The sequence below is a fragment of the Phaenicophaeus curvirostris genome, chromosome 17 (assembly GCF_032191515.1).
Source record: "Phaenicophaeus curvirostris isolate KB17595 chromosome 17, BPBGC_Pcur_1.0, whole genome shotgun sequence".
Classification (NCBI taxonomy): domain Eukaryota; kingdom Metazoa; phylum Chordata; class Aves; order Cuculiformes; family Cuculidae; genus Phaenicophaeus; species Phaenicophaeus curvirostris.
The window spans coordinates 734,683-755,382 of NC_091408.1; the positions used below are offsets into that span (position 1 = coordinate 734,683).

General features: G+C 41.8%; 2 protein-coding genes across 2 annotated transcripts in view; one reads left to right on the forward strand and one right to left on the reverse strand.

The window, feature by feature from the left end:
* The window catches only part of SPECC1L (sperm antigen with calponin homology and coiled-coil domains 1 like), a 39,451-nt gene extending 19,110 nt beyond the window's left edge, over positions 1-20,341 (forward strand). Inside the window, exons 10-15 of the mRNA XM_069871204.1 lie at positions 478-561; positions 1,229-1,385; positions 3,954-4,056; positions 11,108-11,224; positions 12,044-12,103; positions 14,029-20,341. Of these exons, the coding sequence (XP_069727305.1) occupies positions 478-561; positions 1,229-1,385; positions 3,954-4,056; positions 11,108-11,224; positions 12,044-12,103; positions 14,029-14,118 (611 nt within the window). The 3' untranslated portion in view covers positions 14,119-20,341. The remainder of the gene's footprint in view (positions 1-477; positions 562-1,228; positions 1,386-3,953; positions 4,057-11,107; positions 11,225-12,043; positions 12,104-14,028) is intronic.
* The window catches only part of GUCD1 (guanylyl cyclase domain containing 1), a 142,806-nt gene that overhangs the window by 51,633 nt on the left and 70,473 nt on the right, over positions 1-20,700 (reverse strand). The window lies entirely within an intron of this gene.

Below are 20,700 nucleotides of genomic sequence, written 5' to 3' on the forward strand. Positions count from 1 at the left end.
CCCTACACTATATGAAGGCACCTTTTAGACTCTGCTGCATGGGGGGGAACTCATGTTTTTATTTAAAAAATAAAAAAACCAACCCATTGAACTAAAAGGAAAAAAAATGCATGAGGGACCACACAATCTGCTTTACCGATCCACATTGTGAAAGCCATATAGAATGTTTTTAGCCATGTGCTGGATGGGAATTCCTTGCTCTGCCTTATGGTTTAACATAACCATATAGACCAGGCCATATGGATTAGTAAGAGGCCTTAGGACAAAAGGATTAAGAAGGTCATGATGTATTCTTAGTGATCTCTATTGCTAAAGAGCAAATTTAGGCCTTCTCTTTCACATGGATAAATCGGTTGCTGGTTACTATGGCAGCCAAACCCAGGCACTGGTAAGCAACATTCGTGACTCATACTTAGATGTCTTGCATTTAACTGGAATCTTCATTAATGATGTTCTCTCTTCTTTCTTTATGACCAGAACATTTGCTGAGAACATCTTCTACCAGCAGGCCAGCATCTTTGCCAAGAGTACCCGCTATGGAAAGTGCCAAGTCTATTTCTGGTAATATTCTGCTTCTTCAGTAACATCAGGAGCTTTCATTGCAACTCTGTACTTACAGATACACTTTACTTTGTCAAGAGAAACCTTTGGACTTCAGACCATCAAGCTCTTGTCAAAAAACCTCTGTCTGGATATTTGGAAGAGCTTATTTTTCTGTACTCAAGTTTTCTGTTGAAATATTGGAGGGAAGGAACTAAAGCCCAATGTTAAAATACTATTCCATTTTATTGCATGAAGTAGAACTGGGGAGATTTTGTTAGCTGGTTGTCTCCTTATTATTGCATATTTGACTTGCACCAGCACACCAGATGAACATGAACTGCATGTGACAGTTGACTTCTATGACATCTTTCCCTGGATTACACATAATTTTGGTGTGCGTGAAACTCTTCCCAGCTGCTCTCTTGTACTGCTTGCCTATAGGCAAGCATGAGGCAGAGAAGCATATTATTGTTCTCTAATTAAGGAATTCCCTTTTTGTTTGTGGAAATAATGCTTTTAAATGGTTTAAAATAAGAGGATTGTACTCCTTAGGTAACAAATACGTCGTTATATGCCATTGAATGTGTATAAATGTTTTCACATATTTCCTAGCAAAACTTCTGCCGGTTTTGGTAGAAAGGTTTTGTTTTTCACATGATAAATATATGGATGTTTTCCCACTTAGTCTCTCGAAGAAGTAGCGAAGAAATCAAACGGGATATCAATGCCCCTGATGGAGCGTCTCCAGCATCTCTCATGGCAATGGGTACCACCTCACCACAGCTGTCGCTCTCTTCTTCTCCTACCGCTTCCGTCACCCCCACAACCAGAAGCCGAATAAGGTAAAAACCCTTGTTTGCAGTGCACTGAAATGTGTCCATTCCATAGCAATCTCAGCATATACCTAGGATGTAATATTGGCACCAAGGCTGCAGACCCTACTGCCACTGCAGTAACTACAACAATAAGTTTCAGGAAGTGTTTTATGCAGCTCAGTGTCTGTTTTAAAAGTTAGACCAGAAATTATACTTTTTAGAACTTAGGAGGTTGATGCCAAAACTTTATGGTCCACTAGAAAACCAAGCTAAGTCATAATAATAGCAAATCATAGCATCGTATCAGTTCAAAATACTGTGAAACCAAACTCAAGAGTGGCTTGGACCCATGCAGACCACATCAGAAACCTTAACTTTTGTAATCACAGCTGAAGAAAAAAAGCAGGATGGCTAAGTCTTAATTCCATAACTAGGTCTCAATTCCAGACACTGCCAAGTCTTCCAAACAGCCATGAGCAAGCAAGGCTGGGCTGTTTGTTCCACAGCTGAAATCATAATGCAAGTCTCAGTAAGAAATGTCCAGGCAACCCCCTTTTGCTAGTGAGATAAAAAGATAAGCCTGTGATAAATTTAGAACCTTTCCTATCTATCATGTTATCAGTCAGAGGACTTCAAAGTGTTTCAGCCTCCTGTTGTGCCGGTGAAGTCTGCGCTACCCTGCTGTGTAGATTGGGGAACAGATAGACAAAGGTTAAATGACTTTCTCAAGACCATTTCACACAGAGCTTCTTGACAAAGCTTTTGTACAGCAGAAATATTAAACCTTTAATGTTCTGAGGTGTTTGCAGTATGTAATAATTACATTGTCAGGTTGTGATGTTATTCACAGCTGTGGGTGCTATTGAAACCAGCCGAGGCATGCCTTGGTGCTGCTCGCCTTCCACTGTACAGGAATCAAATGGAGTTTGGGTCTGTTGGTGCTTTACCAGCAGCAGTACTGGGTGTGTTAGCACCAAAGTTTAGACCAAGTACATCTAGAAATGAAAAGTAAAAAGACTGGAACACCTGTATATGGATTTTGAACTGGTCAGGTATAAAATCGCATTGGTGGCAGCCTGCAGACAGCCACAGATGCACAGTATTTTAGGTAGTATTTTAGTATTTAGGTATCATTGCTGTGCTGCCCGACCATCAACTGTGGTGCTGAGCACTACAGCCAGACTCAGCAGTGGGCACATGGCGATGAGTACGCTTGTTGGAACCGTCCTCAGAATGTCGCTGCTGGACTTGAGTTTGTTATGTGATCTGGTTTCTCTTTTTTCCCCCCCTACCTTTTCCTGGACGTTGTTGTAAAATAAACAGTTATTGCAGTAGTTCATTAAAACAAATACTTGCAGTTTACTGTTCCCTGCACTAGCTGAAACTTCATTGACTCTTTGATTTGGAATACAGTTGACTTAATATACTAACTCTTAAGATTTATGTGTCAAACCGTTTCTCATTGTCTCCATGCAACTTAGGCTACTTTATTTTCTTCAGCAGTGTTTTCATAACTGTAAGAACCTGACATAAACCATGTGCTCTTACTGGAATTTGAGAACAGGCTGTACAGCTCACTCATGGCTAAACAGTGTGTTTAGCGTAAAGAGAAGGAGGTTTTGATTTGCATTCTGCTGTGGTGTCCCAAATCTCTGTCCTGAAGTTCTTCTGTTGCGTGATCTTTGTTGTAGTCTGGCTATGCAATCCCGTTGTGAGTTGTTTCACTCACCACTTTTTGTCCGGTAACTGAGCTCCCTAAAGGTGTAATACTTGGTCTTTTTATCAGAGACTGGTCACTCAAGTATTTATAGTGGCCTACTTTTGGTATTTCTACAAAAGTACTAACCTCTTGAATACACGTTTTTTAGCTGAAGCACTCATTTCTGAAGCCTGATGAAGAGAGGTCTGTAACATAAGCCTCCTGTGAAAGACCAGCCAACCTGGATGCAAGCGTTCTTTTCCTGCCAGTCTTTCCTTAAAGAAAAAAATGACTTGGGATGGCTTGACAGACTGACAGTGTAATTAATTGACAGCATTAATTGGTAATGGGACAGTCTTATTTCAAAAATAGGGATTTGTTATTGTGCCAATGTATCAAATGGCAAATCTCTCCCCCTTGCTTTGTGAGAACTCTGGATCTCAGACCAATATTCTGTTGTAGCAGCATGCTGCTAATATGCAAATGTGCTGTTTCAAGGTGACATTCGTAATCAGCCATGAAATGCAAAAGAGATAGCATCAGTTTATTCTCTTTCTAAATACAAAATAAAGTCACTTGAGTTAGCTTAATGGGTCGCGCTGCAGCTTACCATGTTGCGAAGTAATTTTCTGATCTCTTAGAAAAAGTATCATTGAGATTGAAAGACCTAGGGAAAATAAATTAATTTAAAGGCAAAAGAAGGATGATTTGCTAGTGAAAGAATTACTCCAAAATGACTCCTAAGCTTTGTCAGGTTTTTCCATGTGCTGTGTTCCATTTGGTAGTGCTGTACCCTGCTACTTTCACTGTGACAATAACTTTTCCTCTTCTGAAACTTTTACAGGATGTATTTCTGACATTACAAGCTCTAAGTTGTACTTCTGCCTTGTTCCTAGGGAAGAGAGGAAAGATCCCTTGTCTGCCCTGGCAAGAGAATATGGAGGATCCAAGAGAAATGCCTTGCTGAAGTGGTGCCAGAAAAAAACTGAAGGATATCAGGTAACTATAGAGCTGTTGAACGCGGTACGCTTCTGGCTGGAGCAGACTGTGCCGGTGGCACAAAGCGGGCTGCTCCACAGCTCACTGCGTAGGTGGCAGCGGCGCTGGTATGTACTGTACTCTCCTCGGAACACGTGCTGTGAGTGCCAGCCAGACGAACACGAACAGCTCCGCCGTCGCTTTGCTCCCTGTCCATAACGGCTTCTCTCTTAAGGGCGCAGCTGACCTCTCATTGAGGCGCACTGAAACAGCCATTTACAGATCGCACTTCTGAAACTGGAACTGAAGCTTCAGCAACTTAATGTTGGAAGGGATATTTCCCCAATGCAGTAAGAGTACCGTTTCTCTGACTGAAGAGATTTTTTGATAGGTAGTTTTTGTAAGGTTTTTGGACCTTTCGGTGTGCTTCTGTTTAGCCTCTCTTGAGGGACAGTTTGTTTTTGAAGGTTGCATTGTCTTACGTTTTGAACTTGGCAGTTTTTTCAGTTAGTCCCAATGTTATCAAAAGCCAAAGAACTAGCAAGAGAACTAGCCAGAGTTCTCCTGATTACATTCCTTTTTCAGAAGAATAGTGGCTTCAGCAAATGACCCTAGGATGTTAATAGTCTGGCTATGAGGTATTTGTTTGGTCAACTTGTATTGAAAGCATTTGGAGTTCCCAACACAATCCTCAGTTTAAGAACTTCACTCTTGCTATGACTTAAGACTCACAATGCAGGAGGAAGTTGAAAGCCACATAACAGGATGGTCGCCCATCCAGAGGAAAAGTCGTCTTTCTGTACAATGGACAGACTTGGGATGAAGCCCCCCCCCACTTCCTGTGCACACTGGGCACTGAACTGTGCTGTTTGAGGATACGCTGCTGTGTGAAAGGAGCCTTTCTCCTTCCCCATGTTTTAAAAAAGACAGGATGCTACATTTCTTTATAAATCCTCTAAAGAATGCAAAAATATTTTTCCATATCTTCTTGAAATGAAAGACTAATTTGACAGCTTCCATATCTGTTTAGGAAAATTGGTATATGGTCAGCCAAGCTTTTAATTTGACAGTTGTGTGCACATGTGAGAGTGTGCTTTTGTTTATCTAGATGGCGCCTTAGAATTACCTGAGCTTTACACTGGTGGAAGAATTGGGTTTGAGACTTGTAGTTGCTTCAATAGCTGTAATATGGTTCTCTATGTGTGCTGCTGCTGGGAAACCATAGGACAGAGCATCTGTAGAATCAATGCATGCCTTCTTTTGGGAGAGCAGGGCAGTGTCAGGAGGTTATGTTAAGACGTTCTTCTCCAAACTTTTGCTTTATGCACACTCATTTTTCATTTCTTTGTGTTACAGAAATTGATTATTCTCAGCATCCCCTGGCATTCAGTTCTGGTTGAATACCATGTTAACGGTGTTCTGAAAGTGGTGATCTGCAGAGGTCACGGATAGCTACCAGCAGGCAGGTGCTGCATTAACTTCCATCCGGAGCCTGTTCCATCTGGTCAGCATTGCGCTCACAGAGTTACTGTGTTTAATTACGCTCAGGGCTGAGCAGATCCCTGAAAGAGGAGAATTGCTCTCAAGAGAAGGGTGGGGTTTAAGCGATTAGATAACAGAGGAGCGAATCGCCTTTTGCTTTCAGATGAACAGGCACATAACACTTGCAATTTGCTCACTTGCAATTTGGCTCTGAACAGGATCTACCGTAGCGATTCAGAGTACAGCGCCAAGTGCTGCGCTTTCCAGGGAGAAGAGAATCCTCCTGGCTCCTCTGAAATATGTACAGTGTCATAAAACTGCCATAAATTCCAGATATCTTCAAAGCACAAAGTAATCCCATCCAGCTATTGTGGAGCACTTACCCCAGCTGGAACGCAGCTACTTTCATTTTAAGTAGACAGCTGATAGATGTCCAGAAAAAGGATGTGAGCATGCATGTTTCATGCTAAGAAGTAGGGACTAATAAACAGGATACACACATCCTTACCCGCTCTTATCTACAACAATAGTTCCATTTATTTTCCACTTTTGTAAGCATTCAGACAGATAAGTCACTCCAAGAGTCTGACACCAAAGAAGTAGCTGTCATAAAAGAGCAGTGAGAATAGACTAAACTCTTTTTAACCTTTCTTTTAGCTTTCTACACTTCCTGATTACAGGCACACTGGAAGGGCTCCTTAATGCAGCCCTGTGGTACCTGTCCTCTAATTCAGGCAGCGTGGCTTTTTCCTGGAAAGACCTCCTGATTTTTACCTTTTGCACAGATCAAAGCTTCATGTCTTACATTTGTAGTCAAGCAATAGGTGTAGAATAACAAGGCTAGAGGGAAAAGATGGTGTGGGTTTTTGGTTTTTTTTGGAGCTGTTCTTCTAGACACCTATCTTCATCTGCACTATGGTGGCGCATGTTCTGCTCAAAGTATTACTTTGCTTTTTAAAAAGAAGGCAGGTCTGGGTGCTCGTGTAAGGCAGTGCTCGAACAACCATCCCAGGGAGTGTGTGCTCACCCCAGTGCTGTCAGGTTGATTCATCACAGTAGTCAGGCTGCCAAAACACTTTGCTCCTTGGTTTCAGCTGTGATGCTTTAGCCAAAAAATGTTCAGTTAAGGAAGGAGTTGCTTCCTTTTTCTGTTTGGATTGGATTCTGATACAAGAGAAATGTCAACTCGTTAGACTTAATTACAGCAAAATTTAGAATAAATTATGAAGCTGTCGGTACTTCAGATGTTGATGTCTGAAGCTGTTATTGGGCTTTTTTGAGAGTGACTGCTCCTTTTATGGTTCTTTTTTTTTGTGCCAAAACTGAAGACTACCATGTCTTTGGTATGGAAAGAAACATTAACAGTCAACATCGAAGAGTTTTGATGTCTTATATTTGCTATTCACTGCCTGTTAGAAGCTGGGAGTGAAGAGGCAGTAGTTGGGACTTCTGTCAAGCCTATTCCAGAGGTACTTTTATGTTCTCACCTACTGCCAAAAGTACTGATAGCCTCAGCTTTGATCCAGAGATTGAGAATCAGTGAATCCTGTCAATGGAGAGTGGATAGCAGTTATTTTGTAGATTACCTTTCTAATTCTTTACTTTTGTGTGTGTGTGTCTTTAAAAGCTTTTAAAGGCTTTTTAATAGTAATTTTCAGCCATGGGAAGCAGCCTGCCAAGGTCTCTACACTTAAACCTCAAATCTTATTTTAATAGTTTAATATATTATAGTATAGAATCATATTAATGCTTTTGCTTTCTCAGCCCACTTATTTCATTAACTAATATGACAGAGACAGAGACACATGTTTTTATTTTCTCCATGTCTGAACTCATTTGTGAGCCAAACTGAGTTAGGATGTGGGAGGCTCTTCTCACCGTGCAGAGCAGGGGATGGAGGAACAGCTGCCTCGCAGTGTGCTCCTCTGCTCCACTGGCAGTGTCTGTTACTCAGGGGAACTAAGGGCAGCTGTGGATGTGTCTGCTGGGCAGAGAGTTAAAATAACTCTGTTCTTAGTTTGTAACTAAGGTAAAAACCATAGTTTCTGTACCTGGGGGCTTTTTAGCTGTGGAGTTTTCGGGGCAGGAGGAAGTTGAATCACCAGGTTACAGTACTTATATCTGTTTCGTGGTTTTTTTTAAAAAGGTATTTTCCCTGATTTTAGATGACTCTCAATTAACTCAGGATTATTGGTGACAGGTTGTTGTGTTCCTGTTACATTTTAGCTTTGTTTCAGACAGACTCTTATTCTTTTTTTTCCTATAGGAGCACAGGGGAATGCTCATTTTGTGCTGACTGCTCTTACTCTGCACTTTGCAGTTTAATAGGTGCCTGAGTCATGCTTGAAAGGGGCTTTGGTCGTGGATCCATCGCAGTGTTCCACTACCACCTTTTTGCTCCTCTTTGCTGTGGCTGTAGAACGCACTGTAGAATTTGGTCTGTTTGGTTGTGTGAAATGTTATGTTCTAATGCTCTGGCTCTAGGAAATTCTTACCAATTTTTACTCTGCTTTTATTCATGGCTGGAAAGTATCTTCCACAGATCTTGTTATCACAACAGCCTCTTGATTAACACCTTTTGTTAGAAAATACCACCCAAATACTCAGAGTGCTTTTGCTCCCATCCCAAGTATTGAACGTTAACAGGCAAGAACTGATCAATCTCCTTCCAGTTCATCAGTGTCTAGAAAGGCTTATCCCTCATTGGATAATTTATCTCAAAGCATGTCCTTCAAGTGCTTTAATGCTTTGTGGTCTGAAATGGCTTGAAGAATAATTCCAGATTAGATTCCAGCAGAATTCTCTTAGTAGAACCAATTGCTTAATAAAAGCAGTGACAAAGAAGAAATTATGTCCGAGATTTTAGGCTGATGCTCTGTTTACCGTCAGTTCTCTGAGAAATAAGAGCTTAATGCAAGACTGATTTCATTACCCTGACCAAGCTTTTTCAGAAAACCACAAGTAGTTAAAAGCATTTGGGAAATAAAATTGTGCTGTGTTTCAGTGTGCCAGTTATGTGCTCAAAGCCCTATATAAAAGATTAAATTTTCATTTTCAATGACAGTCTGTCCAGTTTCTAGATTTGTTTTTTAGTGTCTGACCAATATTCCACTTTTTTTCAGCTGAGAGGTAATAATAATTCATAATGCTTAGAGCAATTAGAAACAGAAACCCATCCCTTTTAATTGTTTCCTTCCATTGTATTTAATTCAGCTTCTCTGGATACATTAAGATTCTTGGGTGATGGGTTTGTTTTCTGCTTGTTGGCTTAATAATAAAAGCTGGACCCTACAGGAAGATTTAGAAAAATAGGGTATTCCAAGTTCTTTGAAAATGAACCAGACTTGTAGGTGAACTTTAAGCGGCCCTTTTTTCCCAACGATTGTAGTCAAAAGTCAACATTCTATGAATGTTACCTATATTTAAAGTGAAATTTTTAGTACAGTGTTTAAGGGAAGATGAGTCTCCCTTGGTTTAGTTTCATGTACCATTCTCAGCACAACTTCATCCTGGTTTTCTTGCTCACATGTAGTAAGGGAAAACACAAAACCATGAAAAATGTGTCTCAGTTTTGTAGGTGAGTGCTCCTAGTTTTTTAGGTCGTTGAGGAGTCCTGCCATCAGTCCCAGTTACTTTGTGGGTCTGTTTGCTGGCTCACCCAGAGTGGTTTGATACCTTGCAATTGCTTTCTTTACACATTCTGAGCACAAACTTTCCTCCTCCACCCACAGGGCCAGACCTCGGAAGCAGGTTCTGATGGTCTCGTACTCATCGCTGCAGCATCCTGTGCTCTCTTTCTGCTGGACGCGTCCCTGCTGATGTCCATCCTGACCATTGCAGGGAGCACTATTCTAGCTCATTGCTTTACCAGGGTTGTATTGTTTGCTTTTACCTTCTCTGTGCTCTCTCATTGCCAATATAAGCTATTGTTCTCACTCGGAAGGCTGTGTACCCTTCATTCTTCTCTCAGTACTGAGAACTCTTCTTTGCTTCAGTGATGCTGATGTTTGGGCTCAAACTTTGATGTTTTCAAATAAATATTGCTCTGGTACTTCTGAAATGTGTGAAGCAACCTGGCAGGGAAGACAGACTTTGTAAGCTCTGAGAGACACGGGACCATCAAACCCTTTCATCTGTGCAGTGACTGGTGGCTGCTTTAGTGACTGCTCTGAGGTAAACAGTGTGTGCTGCAGCAGTGCTGATTTGACAGGTACTTGGTGAAGCTGTATCTACATTAAGTCACTGGGTGGGAAACTGGTGTGTTAGAAGCTGTTAATCAAATCCAGAAATGTTCCTCCTTCCTGTAATGAGGAATGTTATATCCGTACTTGTAGTCCTGAGACTTAAGCATTGGCTGATGCACTTCACTGGCTGTAACTAGCACAATTGATTTGGTTTTAATGGTTCAGGTCAATGCACGCATGTGCGTCTGAGCAGATCCGTGTTTAACTTCACTGTGACAATGCCAGCACGTGTCTTTGGCCTCCCCTTCCCACACCACTTGGACATCCTGGGAAAGGAGGGAGAACACTTCAGCTAAGGGGTGAAAACCAGGGCCAAGCTTTTCTCCCTCAGTAGGTTGTGTAGCAAAGGAAACTGGATTATTTGCCTTCAGTTTCTTCAACTAGCTTGCCACAGGTGGCTGTGACCAGCAGCAGCCCCTCTCCTTAACTTTATCCATGTTATGGATACAGATGTGATCCGAGGCATCCCTGGTTACAGGGGAGGACTTCTCAAAAAGTGACTTTGTAAGAAGACACCAGAGGGAATGTGTTTGCTTTAGCAATCTGATACGTTTACCCCTTTTTTCCCTTAAAGCCTTATACTGTGTGTTGTTTGTTTGCCTAATTTAAGTAACACTGAAGAAGTTTTAACCAGGCATTAATTTAAATCCGATTTCCTGTCTCTCTTAAGGAGAAGGGAGGGAGAGTTTCTTTATTTTTTTTCTTTTGCTTTTACATTTTCCCACCCCTGTGGCTTGAGGAAGCTGTGAAGAGCGTGTTCCCACAGCCGGGGGGGGCTCCAACAATGACATTTCCGTTTGCCAGCAGGCAGCAGGCTGGCCGGCGAGGCTCGGGCCACGGCCGTGGGCATTGTGAGCCCAGGCACGTACGCCGACGGCCCCAGAGCCTGAACCTGAGTGGGGCTTTGTATAGAAAGTGCTGGAGCTAAGCAGGAAATGGAGATTTCCCTCACATTCTTCTAGAAATTGTCCTCAGTTTTAGTTTTTTTCCTCTGTTGGAGGGGGTTGCAGTTGTTTTCTAGTCATAATCCAAATCTTTGGTTTGATGAGAAGTACAACCACCTTTGTTCCCAGCCTGCGTGGCACAGGAACACTGGTTCTGGGTCGATTTTCCTGTATTGGGAATGGGGCGTTGTAGTGTCTTATCAAAGACAGGCCATGACTAGTAAGTGTGACTAGTGTGCTGTGCTCCTGTGGCTCTGAGACTGGAGGGCACAGCTCCTGCTGCTAACAGCTTTAGAAACTAGGGAGAAACTTTAAAGCTGGTTAGCTGCTTAAGCCCAGTTGTTAGAACTAAGACTTGTTAGATTCTGATTTTAATGTTGTTTGTATTTTTTCCTCGTCAAGAATATCGACATAACGAACTTCAGCAGTAGCTGGAATGATGGCTTGGCTTTCTGCGCAGTCCTCCACACCTACCTCCCAGCCCATATTCCCTATCAAGAGCTAAACAGCCAGGACAAGGTATGGCATTAACTAACTATCCCATTCCTGAGACTGCGAGAGTATGTAATTAATACAGGTTAATAAAGAGGAATGAACAAATTTGAGTTCTAAAAGAAACAACATTACTAAGAATCATAAATGAAATGCTTGCAACTACCTTGCTGATATTCTTTTTGTAACATTTTACTGTTATGAGATTGTTGGGTTAAAGAGCGTTTTGGAACAGTTGTAAGAAAAGGAAAAAACAGGTCATAAATCTGAGTCTGAGGCTTTTAACCCAACCAGCTAGGAAGTATTTTCAGTTTGCATTTTGGAAGCAAGGAGCGTTTAAGCTTAAAGATTTGAAATCTGTTGAATGTGTATATCGATGCATTTACTTCATCACTTTCAATATCACGAGGATGTTGTTCCATCCCGCTCTCTCACTGCGTATACTCCAGTACACTGTGGTTAATACTGCCTGGTGTTGTCTGGAGGTATGTTATTAATGACAATTCCTAAAAATATAAGAATATTATATTGACCCATAGAGGAAATTGGTTTGTTTGTTTCTTCAAGAATTAGTAATTTATTCTTTAGGATTTTATAACTTTGTCATTCTTCACTGCCAATGGTTTCTCATCATTATCTTATGAATGAGGAATTAATTAAAAATTCCCGTGCATTTTTGCATGGCATTAGGACATGTGCATTCCTACGGCCCTTTTGAAATTACTGTGGTCCAAATTATCAACTCCATGTGAAGTAGCACCATTACTGTAAACATTTTTAACACCACTTGATGATGTCTGAAGTAGTATTTCCTTGGATTCTAACGCATTTTTATGTCTCATGCAGAGAAGAAATTTCACTTTGGCTTTTCAGGCAGCTGAAAGCGTTGGCATCAAATCTACTCTGGTGAGTTTTAAATGCGTCCTAAAGGAATTATGTCCCATTTGTAAAAATCAAATCATTCTGATTTGTACTTTTGAAATACCTTCATGCTTTATACGTAAAAGTAGTAGCAGATGAGCTCAGCTTGAGGTTATTGCCCCTGTATCATACTCAACCGAAAAACACAAATGAGGCTCCCTACCCAGAGCCTTTGTTTAATAAACCCACTGTTGGCAACAGCTTAAGCTTACGTAGGTTTTACATTAAATAGTGACTGGAAAGCAGGCCTGCACTGTGCTGCAGCAGCAAAGGCACCAGCGTGAGAGCCTGCTGCAAGTAAACTCTTACACTCTGAAAGGAAACTCTTCTCTCAGTATCATAAGGAATAACGTAAAGGCGATGGATTTCTTGAGGATCATTTGAGAAATAGTTATGTCATAAAATCTTCCAGAATTCATTAGTACTCTTCTGTCTCTGACCTACTTCCCAATGATTTGGGTGGTTTGGAATTCTGGAGGTACGAGTCAAGCTATGTGATTTGTTCTTTGCTCAGTGAGATATGAGAGTTGAGATTTTAACTCAAATTTAGACCGTTAATTGGTCATCATTGTAAATAATTGGTAGGTTTTTTAAGTCCTTGTTTATAATAAGCTTTTTAATGCACATTTTAGCTCAAAGAACTAGTTTTCTGTAGTGCAGCATTTACTAGAACAGGAAGATTTCTGAGCGTATGGAACTGGGAGAACCCCAAGCCCATGTGAATTGTCAGGAGAATTCAGCTACAACGTGCAGTGTCAGAAGTGATGGGAGTTCCTTGCCCCAGCGTTGTGCTGGCTAGCAGTGAACTACTGGGCTTGGGGAGTGACTTGAGACATGGATGTTTCTTACCAAGCACTGGGGTCAAAACTGGATTGTGGAAATGAACTGCAGTAATTCTCGCATAATTCAGCTTTAGTTTATATGGTCACTGCCTGTCCTTTCTTTTTGTAATGTCCTGATTTACAGTTGCTCTAAAAAGTCAAACTGAATGGAATTAACTCTTCTCAGTGCAAACTGTCTCTATCTTAAGGATTTGGTACCTCTTTACCTACCTATATAGGCACTGTATCCCCTCTCTATGCTTGTGGGTTTTTCCTTTCCAGAGGGTGAAAAGAGTGGGAAAACTACCCTGTGTAAATAGTAATGCTAATGTGAGGGGAAGTTATTTGTTCCCCGGATAAAATGGTGTTTGGTTGCTTTGATGTGGAGAGTTAAAAAAGTGACTTTCTTTTGTGAGTTCTGGAGCTGAATCTGGACCCACAGCTTACCAAATAGGTCCTTACAGTAAACAAAAATGAATAGAAACTGCATTGCTCTCTTTTCCTTCATACACTGCTGAAAAGGGCAGATCAGAATTTGTTCACCCTTCTTATCACAGCCAATCTGGGATCCTGTTACTGTGAAATATAGCTGAACTGTTCTGTCAGACAGAACCGATTGCTTTGTCTCTTGTAGCAACCCAAACTGATAGGAAAGTAAACTTCCCTTTTCCCTGACCCTTTACTCAGAAATACTTACAAAGCGATCTAAAGGTCAGCCTTCTCCTGGCAGATGTGGTTCAGTCTTTTACTGATGCTGACTCTAACCCTGACAGGAGTTTTGAATCTTAGCTTCAGTCAGTTCTGGGCCTTGGTTCTGGGACTCTTAACGGTGTTGAGTGGGGCAGAGCTCAGGTGTGCACAGCACGACAAACTGCGATATTTAGTCAGCAAAATAACTCTTGACAGCCATTCCCAGCTGTTTGCATTTTGTAAGCAATACAAAGGTGTGTGGAAGAGAACAGGGCTTTCTCCCTCAATACTTTAAATTGTGGAAACGCTACAGGCTTACCCTTCCACGGAGCTTGTAGAGCCCCTACCAGATCCCAAGGTTCTCATTCCTGATGTTGACCACTGTGTTTTCTGTGACAGGACATCAATGAAATGGTGCGGACTGAGCGTCCAGACTGGCAGAATGTCATGCTGTATGTTACAGCAATTTACAAATACTTTGAAACCTGAAACCCTAATAATGCAAGCGATCCATGGGATAGAACCAACATGAGATACCGGATGGAAACCTTACTGAAACACTAATTCCCATTTCACTGGAAACTGGCAACATTTGAGTCCCCCCAGTCTTCAGCAACACTATCCTGGATTGCCTCAGATTGCTTCAGCTACTAAACCTGGAAACAACTGTTTAAAAGCAAGAACTTGTTGCCCCAGTGCTTGGAATAACCCAAGTTATTAAGCTATTCAGATTAATTATGTAGCCTAATGAGCCTGGACTACTTATGTGCTGCCTGTCCAGCCAGGCTTCCTGAAGCTTTCATTCCCAGGAGAGTGAGAAGAATGGATCCTTTAGCATATAGGAGATTGAATGTACAGCTGAAGTGTCGAGAAGGAAAAGGATAACATGGCATCGTGTTAGTGAGTGTTCTGTAGCATCCTGATACCACAAAGTATTCTACCCACAGCGTATGGCACCTCAGTACTGTAGAGTTCATAATGGTAACTCAGTTACTGCCTTTTACAGCTATCTTCCCCTCCTTTAAAATATGCACAATATTCTAGGAAAACAAGCTTTTATTCCATAACGACAAATTGAGTGGAAAAGTGCTCTCGATACCTCGAAAACTTTGGCACAGAAGAACTCTTCATTCTAAAGCTTCATTATAAGCCTACCTCTGTCACAATGATGTGGCTTCCAACTTGCTCTTATGGACTGTAAAGACTAGCACCTGCAGCTCCTGGTTTTCAGGATACGCTGTGCTTCAAGGAATCTGTCCAAACTCCCTGTGCTTCCATTGTAACAGAAATGAATCAATAATCAACCCTCGTGCAGCTTGTTCTTCCCCCTCTTCCTCCTTTGCTGGTATAGCACACATCACTAGCCAGGCTTCACTCTACAGCAATATGAGCGTACGGCATGGATTTCTGTGGTAGAATTGTGGAACTGGGATAGCGTTTACTCTACAGACAAGACACATTCAATAAGGTGTAATAATGAAGTAGTTTGTGTCAAGATCCAGCTTTGCCATGTTTTCTGTGTGTTTTTCATTGCTCTTGCACATACTCATCTGACTGACAGAAGGTGAGAGGCGCTCTGACAAGAGCTACGGGGGGACCCGTGGAACCTCTGTACACCCAGTAGTCTCAAATACAGTGTGGGAGTGACTGTCACAAGGAAGGAATTGAGAAACTTGAGTCTGCTCGGCTTCTATTTTCCTAACGTGTTCCTGGATTCATGTAAGGGCTCTCGGGCAAGAGTTCAAGTCAGTGCCTTAGCGATCACTGAAGTGATACATCCCGGCACTTCAGGGCTTCATGCAGAATGTTCATGGCTCAGAACAATTCCATGCATCCATTTGTCATATGCTGTTTGTTGTAATCTTGTTTGTCAGATCAAGGGAGGACTTCATGCTGTCATTGTTTCTGCTTCTTATTTTGTGACTGCTTATCAGCAGTTATGCTACAGCTGAACATCTCACATTAATATGAAGCAGAAGCCCACTTTAGATGCGAGTTCTGTAACAACTGCGATTTATAAGCACATGCTTTTTCAACACAGTGACCCTGATATAAAGAAAATGGATCTGCCATTCCTCTGGTGCTCTTACGACTGTTAAGGACAATTTGAATGTCATAGATGTTAACCCAGTGAGCGCAACTGTACTTGGCATCTGTGAAACTTCATTATGGTATAAAAGCACAGATTTAACTCAAAACTATTGCCAAATCCCCAAGCCCATCATCTGAAGAACACAGCCCATGTGAAGAATAATAACTCTGCATGTCTCTAGCAGCTAGCATTGTATAAAAAAAAAACCACTGAGCTGTGCAGACTAACTTCTTGATCCGTGCTGAGGGCTGGGGAGAGGTTTCGCAGCAGCAGGGGCTCGTACAGCCGTGCAGTTCCCTAGAACCCCAAATGAGCTACACACTGTCTGATTATTAATGGGTACATTTGAAGAGCCAACCTCATCTAGAGCCAACATTCGCAAGAGAGGCATCCAGTGAAAAATATTCATCAACAGATTTTTAATAAAAGTCTGAAATGCATTTTCTTCTCCCGTAAATTTCTTAAAAAAAATTGTTTACTTAATTTCTTCAAACAAGTTTGTCAGAATAGTCTCACTGAAAATGCACGTCATTGCTGTCTCGCAGTCCATCTTATGCTACTAAGTTCAAGGTTTGCCAGTTTGTTTGAGAAGCCTCCTGTTCACCCTCTAAACAGCCATCCTTGTCAATGCTCTTATTCACCGCCTTATGTTTTAAGCAAATATTTTTCTAGCTGAAAGAATGATATTTCTTGGTCTGAATTCACTTGTGACCTGTTTTGTTAAGGTAATCCAAGCTTTAAGCTGATTTTTTTTTCCTGTCCAATGGTCAACTCTGTTTATCTGCAATATTGTACTAGTCCTTAACTGCAATAACACTGCGGGCATAACCATTTGTAAAAGGGGAGATCATATTTTCCAGACACTTTCCGTTCAAAAGATGAGCTGCTGGTCTTCAGAGAGGCAAAAAAAAATTATTAGTAATTACAGAAATGATCCTGTTCTGAACTTGCTCTGTAAACTGCTTGTTGGTGTGATCTGTCTGATAACCTCTGCTGGATTCACATCCATAACGGAATATCTGGCTTCGTGAAGAGGTTTTGTTATAATGATCTCTCTGAACCTTCTCATTCAAGATGCTGCACAGCTGCGTGAGGGGAAGTCATGAAGCGGTGGAAGATCTAAACGAAATGTGCTGCTCTGCTGTACCCCACAACGTGCTTTTTCTGGACATTGAAACAGCATTAAGTTTCTCAAGAGGAAGAATAGCTGTGGCCCTTCTGGGCGTGGATGATGCTGTTCTGTTTGGTTTCTACCCATAGTTAATCCTGAAACAGCCTGGGTTTAGTCTGTATCAAGTATGAGTTCGTGCTGATTTATTTTACTTTCCTTTTAATCCAGAAAATATTTCTGAATGTACTTAAAAAAGGACAAATATTTTATCATCCGTTTATATTATTGCATTTTAATATGTGCCTTGCAAACGCCTATGCTACAGTTTATTGGGGTTAGCATCGCCAGCAGGGCTGGGTGAGCATCAACCTGGAGCTGCCGAGCCTATCGATGGGGTCGGAGCTGGATCAGATCTGCTCACTGAAACGCCTCCAGAGACCAGAGAGGTCAGGTTAGAGCCAGACCTATGGTCGGTTCGACTGGTCGGCATCCTGATGCCAGGTCATTGGTGTTGAACTGAAGAAATGGTTGTGGATCTCGGTGGCCCTCACAAAGGTCTCTTGTTATCATGCCTCAGAATAATGTCCTCTTTCCGATTTGGGGTTGTGGGTAGGCTGTCCAGAACGTAGTATTGGATTACAGCATCTGCTGATGTAAAGGTGAATCTTGGTCTCTTTTGTGTAAAATATGTTCCTTGAGTTACCTGAGGCATTTCTGATAAATTTTGTCTCCAGTCGTGTAAAATCTTTCCACTGTTTGTGATTCTCTGTAGGGACCCCTTAGTGAGCCAGAGTGGAGCAAGCTCAGCTTTGCTGTGTTGGAGTGATGCCCCATTCCCACCGCTGGCAGCAGGCGTGCTCTGGTGTTCCAGGTGTAAGGAGAAAGAGCTTGTCCCTGGCTTTAACGATCCAGTGCAGCTGTTTGAACTGCTGAGGAGCAGTCTTAAGAATTCTGTAGCTGTGACAAAACATTCTCCTTGGCCTCTCATTTCTGTTAATGATCTCCGTGATGAGTTCTTGTCTATTTTTTCGGGTCCCTGATTCAACACTTCAGACATTTAGATTCTTTTGTGTGACCAAGAGATCACTCAATTCTCTCTTTTCTTCCTGTACAGCTTCAGCCCAGGGTAAAAATTTTATTATAGTCTCATTTTACACAAGTTTATTCAGGAAGTTGGAGATGTGGAGGAGTTTTAGGTGTATTTCTTACTCTCTGTTCTGCTGATGGCAGGTTTGGGAACAGTGTCTGGCTTTAAGGTGAGATGTGACAGTGTCTTCCACAGCTGCCCGCTCTGGATGGCTGGCATGAAGCTATGCATGGGCTGAAGTTAAGCCTCTAAAGCTGTGTTCATGTGATGCATGGGGTAACTTTACTTATTTGTCTTGTGCAACAAATACAGTCACAACTTAACTGCAGGTTGCATCAAGCAGGAGCTATTAAGAGGCAGAATTCTTCTGGGAAGGAATTGAATTGTACACCTTTACATGATTGTGAGTAATATTCTTGCTGAGGTGGCCTAGGAAAGAGGATTTTAGACTAGTTGTGTTCATGTACAGCCTGATGTAACTGTATAGCTGGTTTGTGATCCTTCCCTGGACTCAGTGAATATTTATTTTGGGTTGATTTTTGTGTTCTGCCAGGCTCTGTTTCTGCAGTTCCTTTTTCTGAGCTAGCATTAGTATATGGATACTCAGTAAGATTAACCAGTCTGAGAAGTGATTTGGTGAGTAGTGGTATTAGAGCGCAGTCGTTCTCCACGAGCTCTGGAGGTGCCACTATGCTTTCCTGAGTCAGTATGTCCCAACTGACAAAACTGGTTTGAGCTGCCTCCCACAGAGCCTCCACCACCGCAGTTCTAGAATGTGGACAAGTTGTTTGGGCAAGTAAAGTCTTCACACTTACTGTGCCCCAGCACTGCAGCATATTAGGTGCGTTTCCATTCTAGCACTACACATGTTATTTTAACAGCATGCAACTCGTGTGTGTCTGTGGTAGTTCGGAACCCTGGCAGACATTCCCTGCTGCAGCGGAGCCACTGGCAGTCCTGGTCCATCAGCTGCCCTCTTGGACAGCAGGCTGCATTTGCAATAACAGGATAATCCTTATCTGAACTCTCTTTCAACAAATGGGGAGAAAGAAGCTCTTCTCTTTTTGTTCTGTTGTTGGAATTCCTCTGAATTGCTTTTACTGGTTTCCAGTTATGTATGTATGTTCAATGAGGATAATTGCTTGGGAATCAGCTCAGTAAAGAGGGCACAAGTCTACATAACCTACTCAAGTAATTCATCCTGGTGACTTACAACATTTCAGTTTGTTAGGCATTTTTGGTTTTGCATATATTGTAGGGTCAGTTTTACTATTTTTAAGTAGCACTTTTACACGTATCTGAAGGGGTTTTTGAACAGAAATGTATTTTGTGTGTGTTATCCTTGCTTTCCATTGGATAACACTGCTAAAGAAAACAGACTCGTTCGCCTCCAGACTGTAGCTTCACTTCAGGTCAGTAATGGTCAGGAGTTGTTCAGTGTGTGTGAAATACATCAGTGATCCTGTCTAACACCGGACAACTCTCAAGATCAAAGTCAGAAGGGCATTACTTGGTACCCCCCAGCTCTGGGGTGAGGGTACGTCCAGTCTAGGTGTGAGGCAGAACTGACAGAACGGTGCAATGAATTTTGGACCATGAGAGAACAGGACTGTGTTGATGTCTCGGTCTAACTTCACAGCACTGTGCTGGGTAAGGACTGACCGTGTTTGCAAGGACACTGCAGCCAGTACGAATATCTCCTAAGTAGTTAATCTAAAGCTTAGTTTCCATAGCCTTTAAAGATGATGTAAAAAACAGTGGTTCTTAAAAGCTCTTCTGACCCATCCAGCTGTTCTGATTTGAGTCGGAACACAACTGCTGGACTGTGGATTCAGTAATTCTTGTTTTAGACAACACTTTTCTCTTTTCCAGAACCCTTTCCAGTGGTTTACACACACACTGACATATGTAGAAGTTTTACCTATTGAGAGAGGTTTTGCATAACTGTGCATGTACATACACCGCCCCCGCAAGTGTACGTGTATGTACGGATGCAGGTTCTTGATAAAACTGAACATGTTTCAAGAAGTGCTTGCAGCTTGAATACTTAGCGGATGATGTGTTATTGCATACATTTACAAGGTAAGGAGGAGAAAATAATTTTGTTTGCTTCTGGTTGGAGCTGAGAAATACTGTTTTGAGGCAAATTTTGGAAGTGTGTTCAAATGGTATTTCACCCTGTTTCTGATTTGGAAGGCACAAGCTGTTAATCATTGGAACCTAAATGGTCAGCAGGTGTATTTTAAGCTAAACCTCTGGGAGGACCAATATGCGCTTAGTTTGCAAGGACCACTAAAGATCTGGGCATTTACTTTCTCCATAATGTATTCTATATGAGTATTTAGTATGTATGCCTTCAATTTGCCAATGTTGCCATGTTTTCTTCTTAATTATTCATGAAATAAAGATTGCAAATAGCAAAGTGTGTGTTTCTTCAGTGAAGCCACTGCAGAAGCAAATGTTTCAATGCTCTTTCTGGCACTCTGTTTTTTCAGGAGTGAATAATACAGGCAGGCATTTGTGGAGGTTTGTCAGCTATGGATGAGGAGCGCATGCAAGTGATTTGCATGCACATAACCTCCTCACATTTTGGAAGTGCTGTCTCTCAATATGCCAGCGTACTCCGTGGTACCTCCCCAAGGGGTCTAAATGGTAAGATGGTGAGTACCCCAGGTAAGAGGGACAGATGTAAGGCACCTGCTTAGCCTGCATTGTCCCTGTCTCAAACGTGAGTAATGTGCTAGGTTAGCATTACAGAACTGTTAGATGATGTTTTTATCA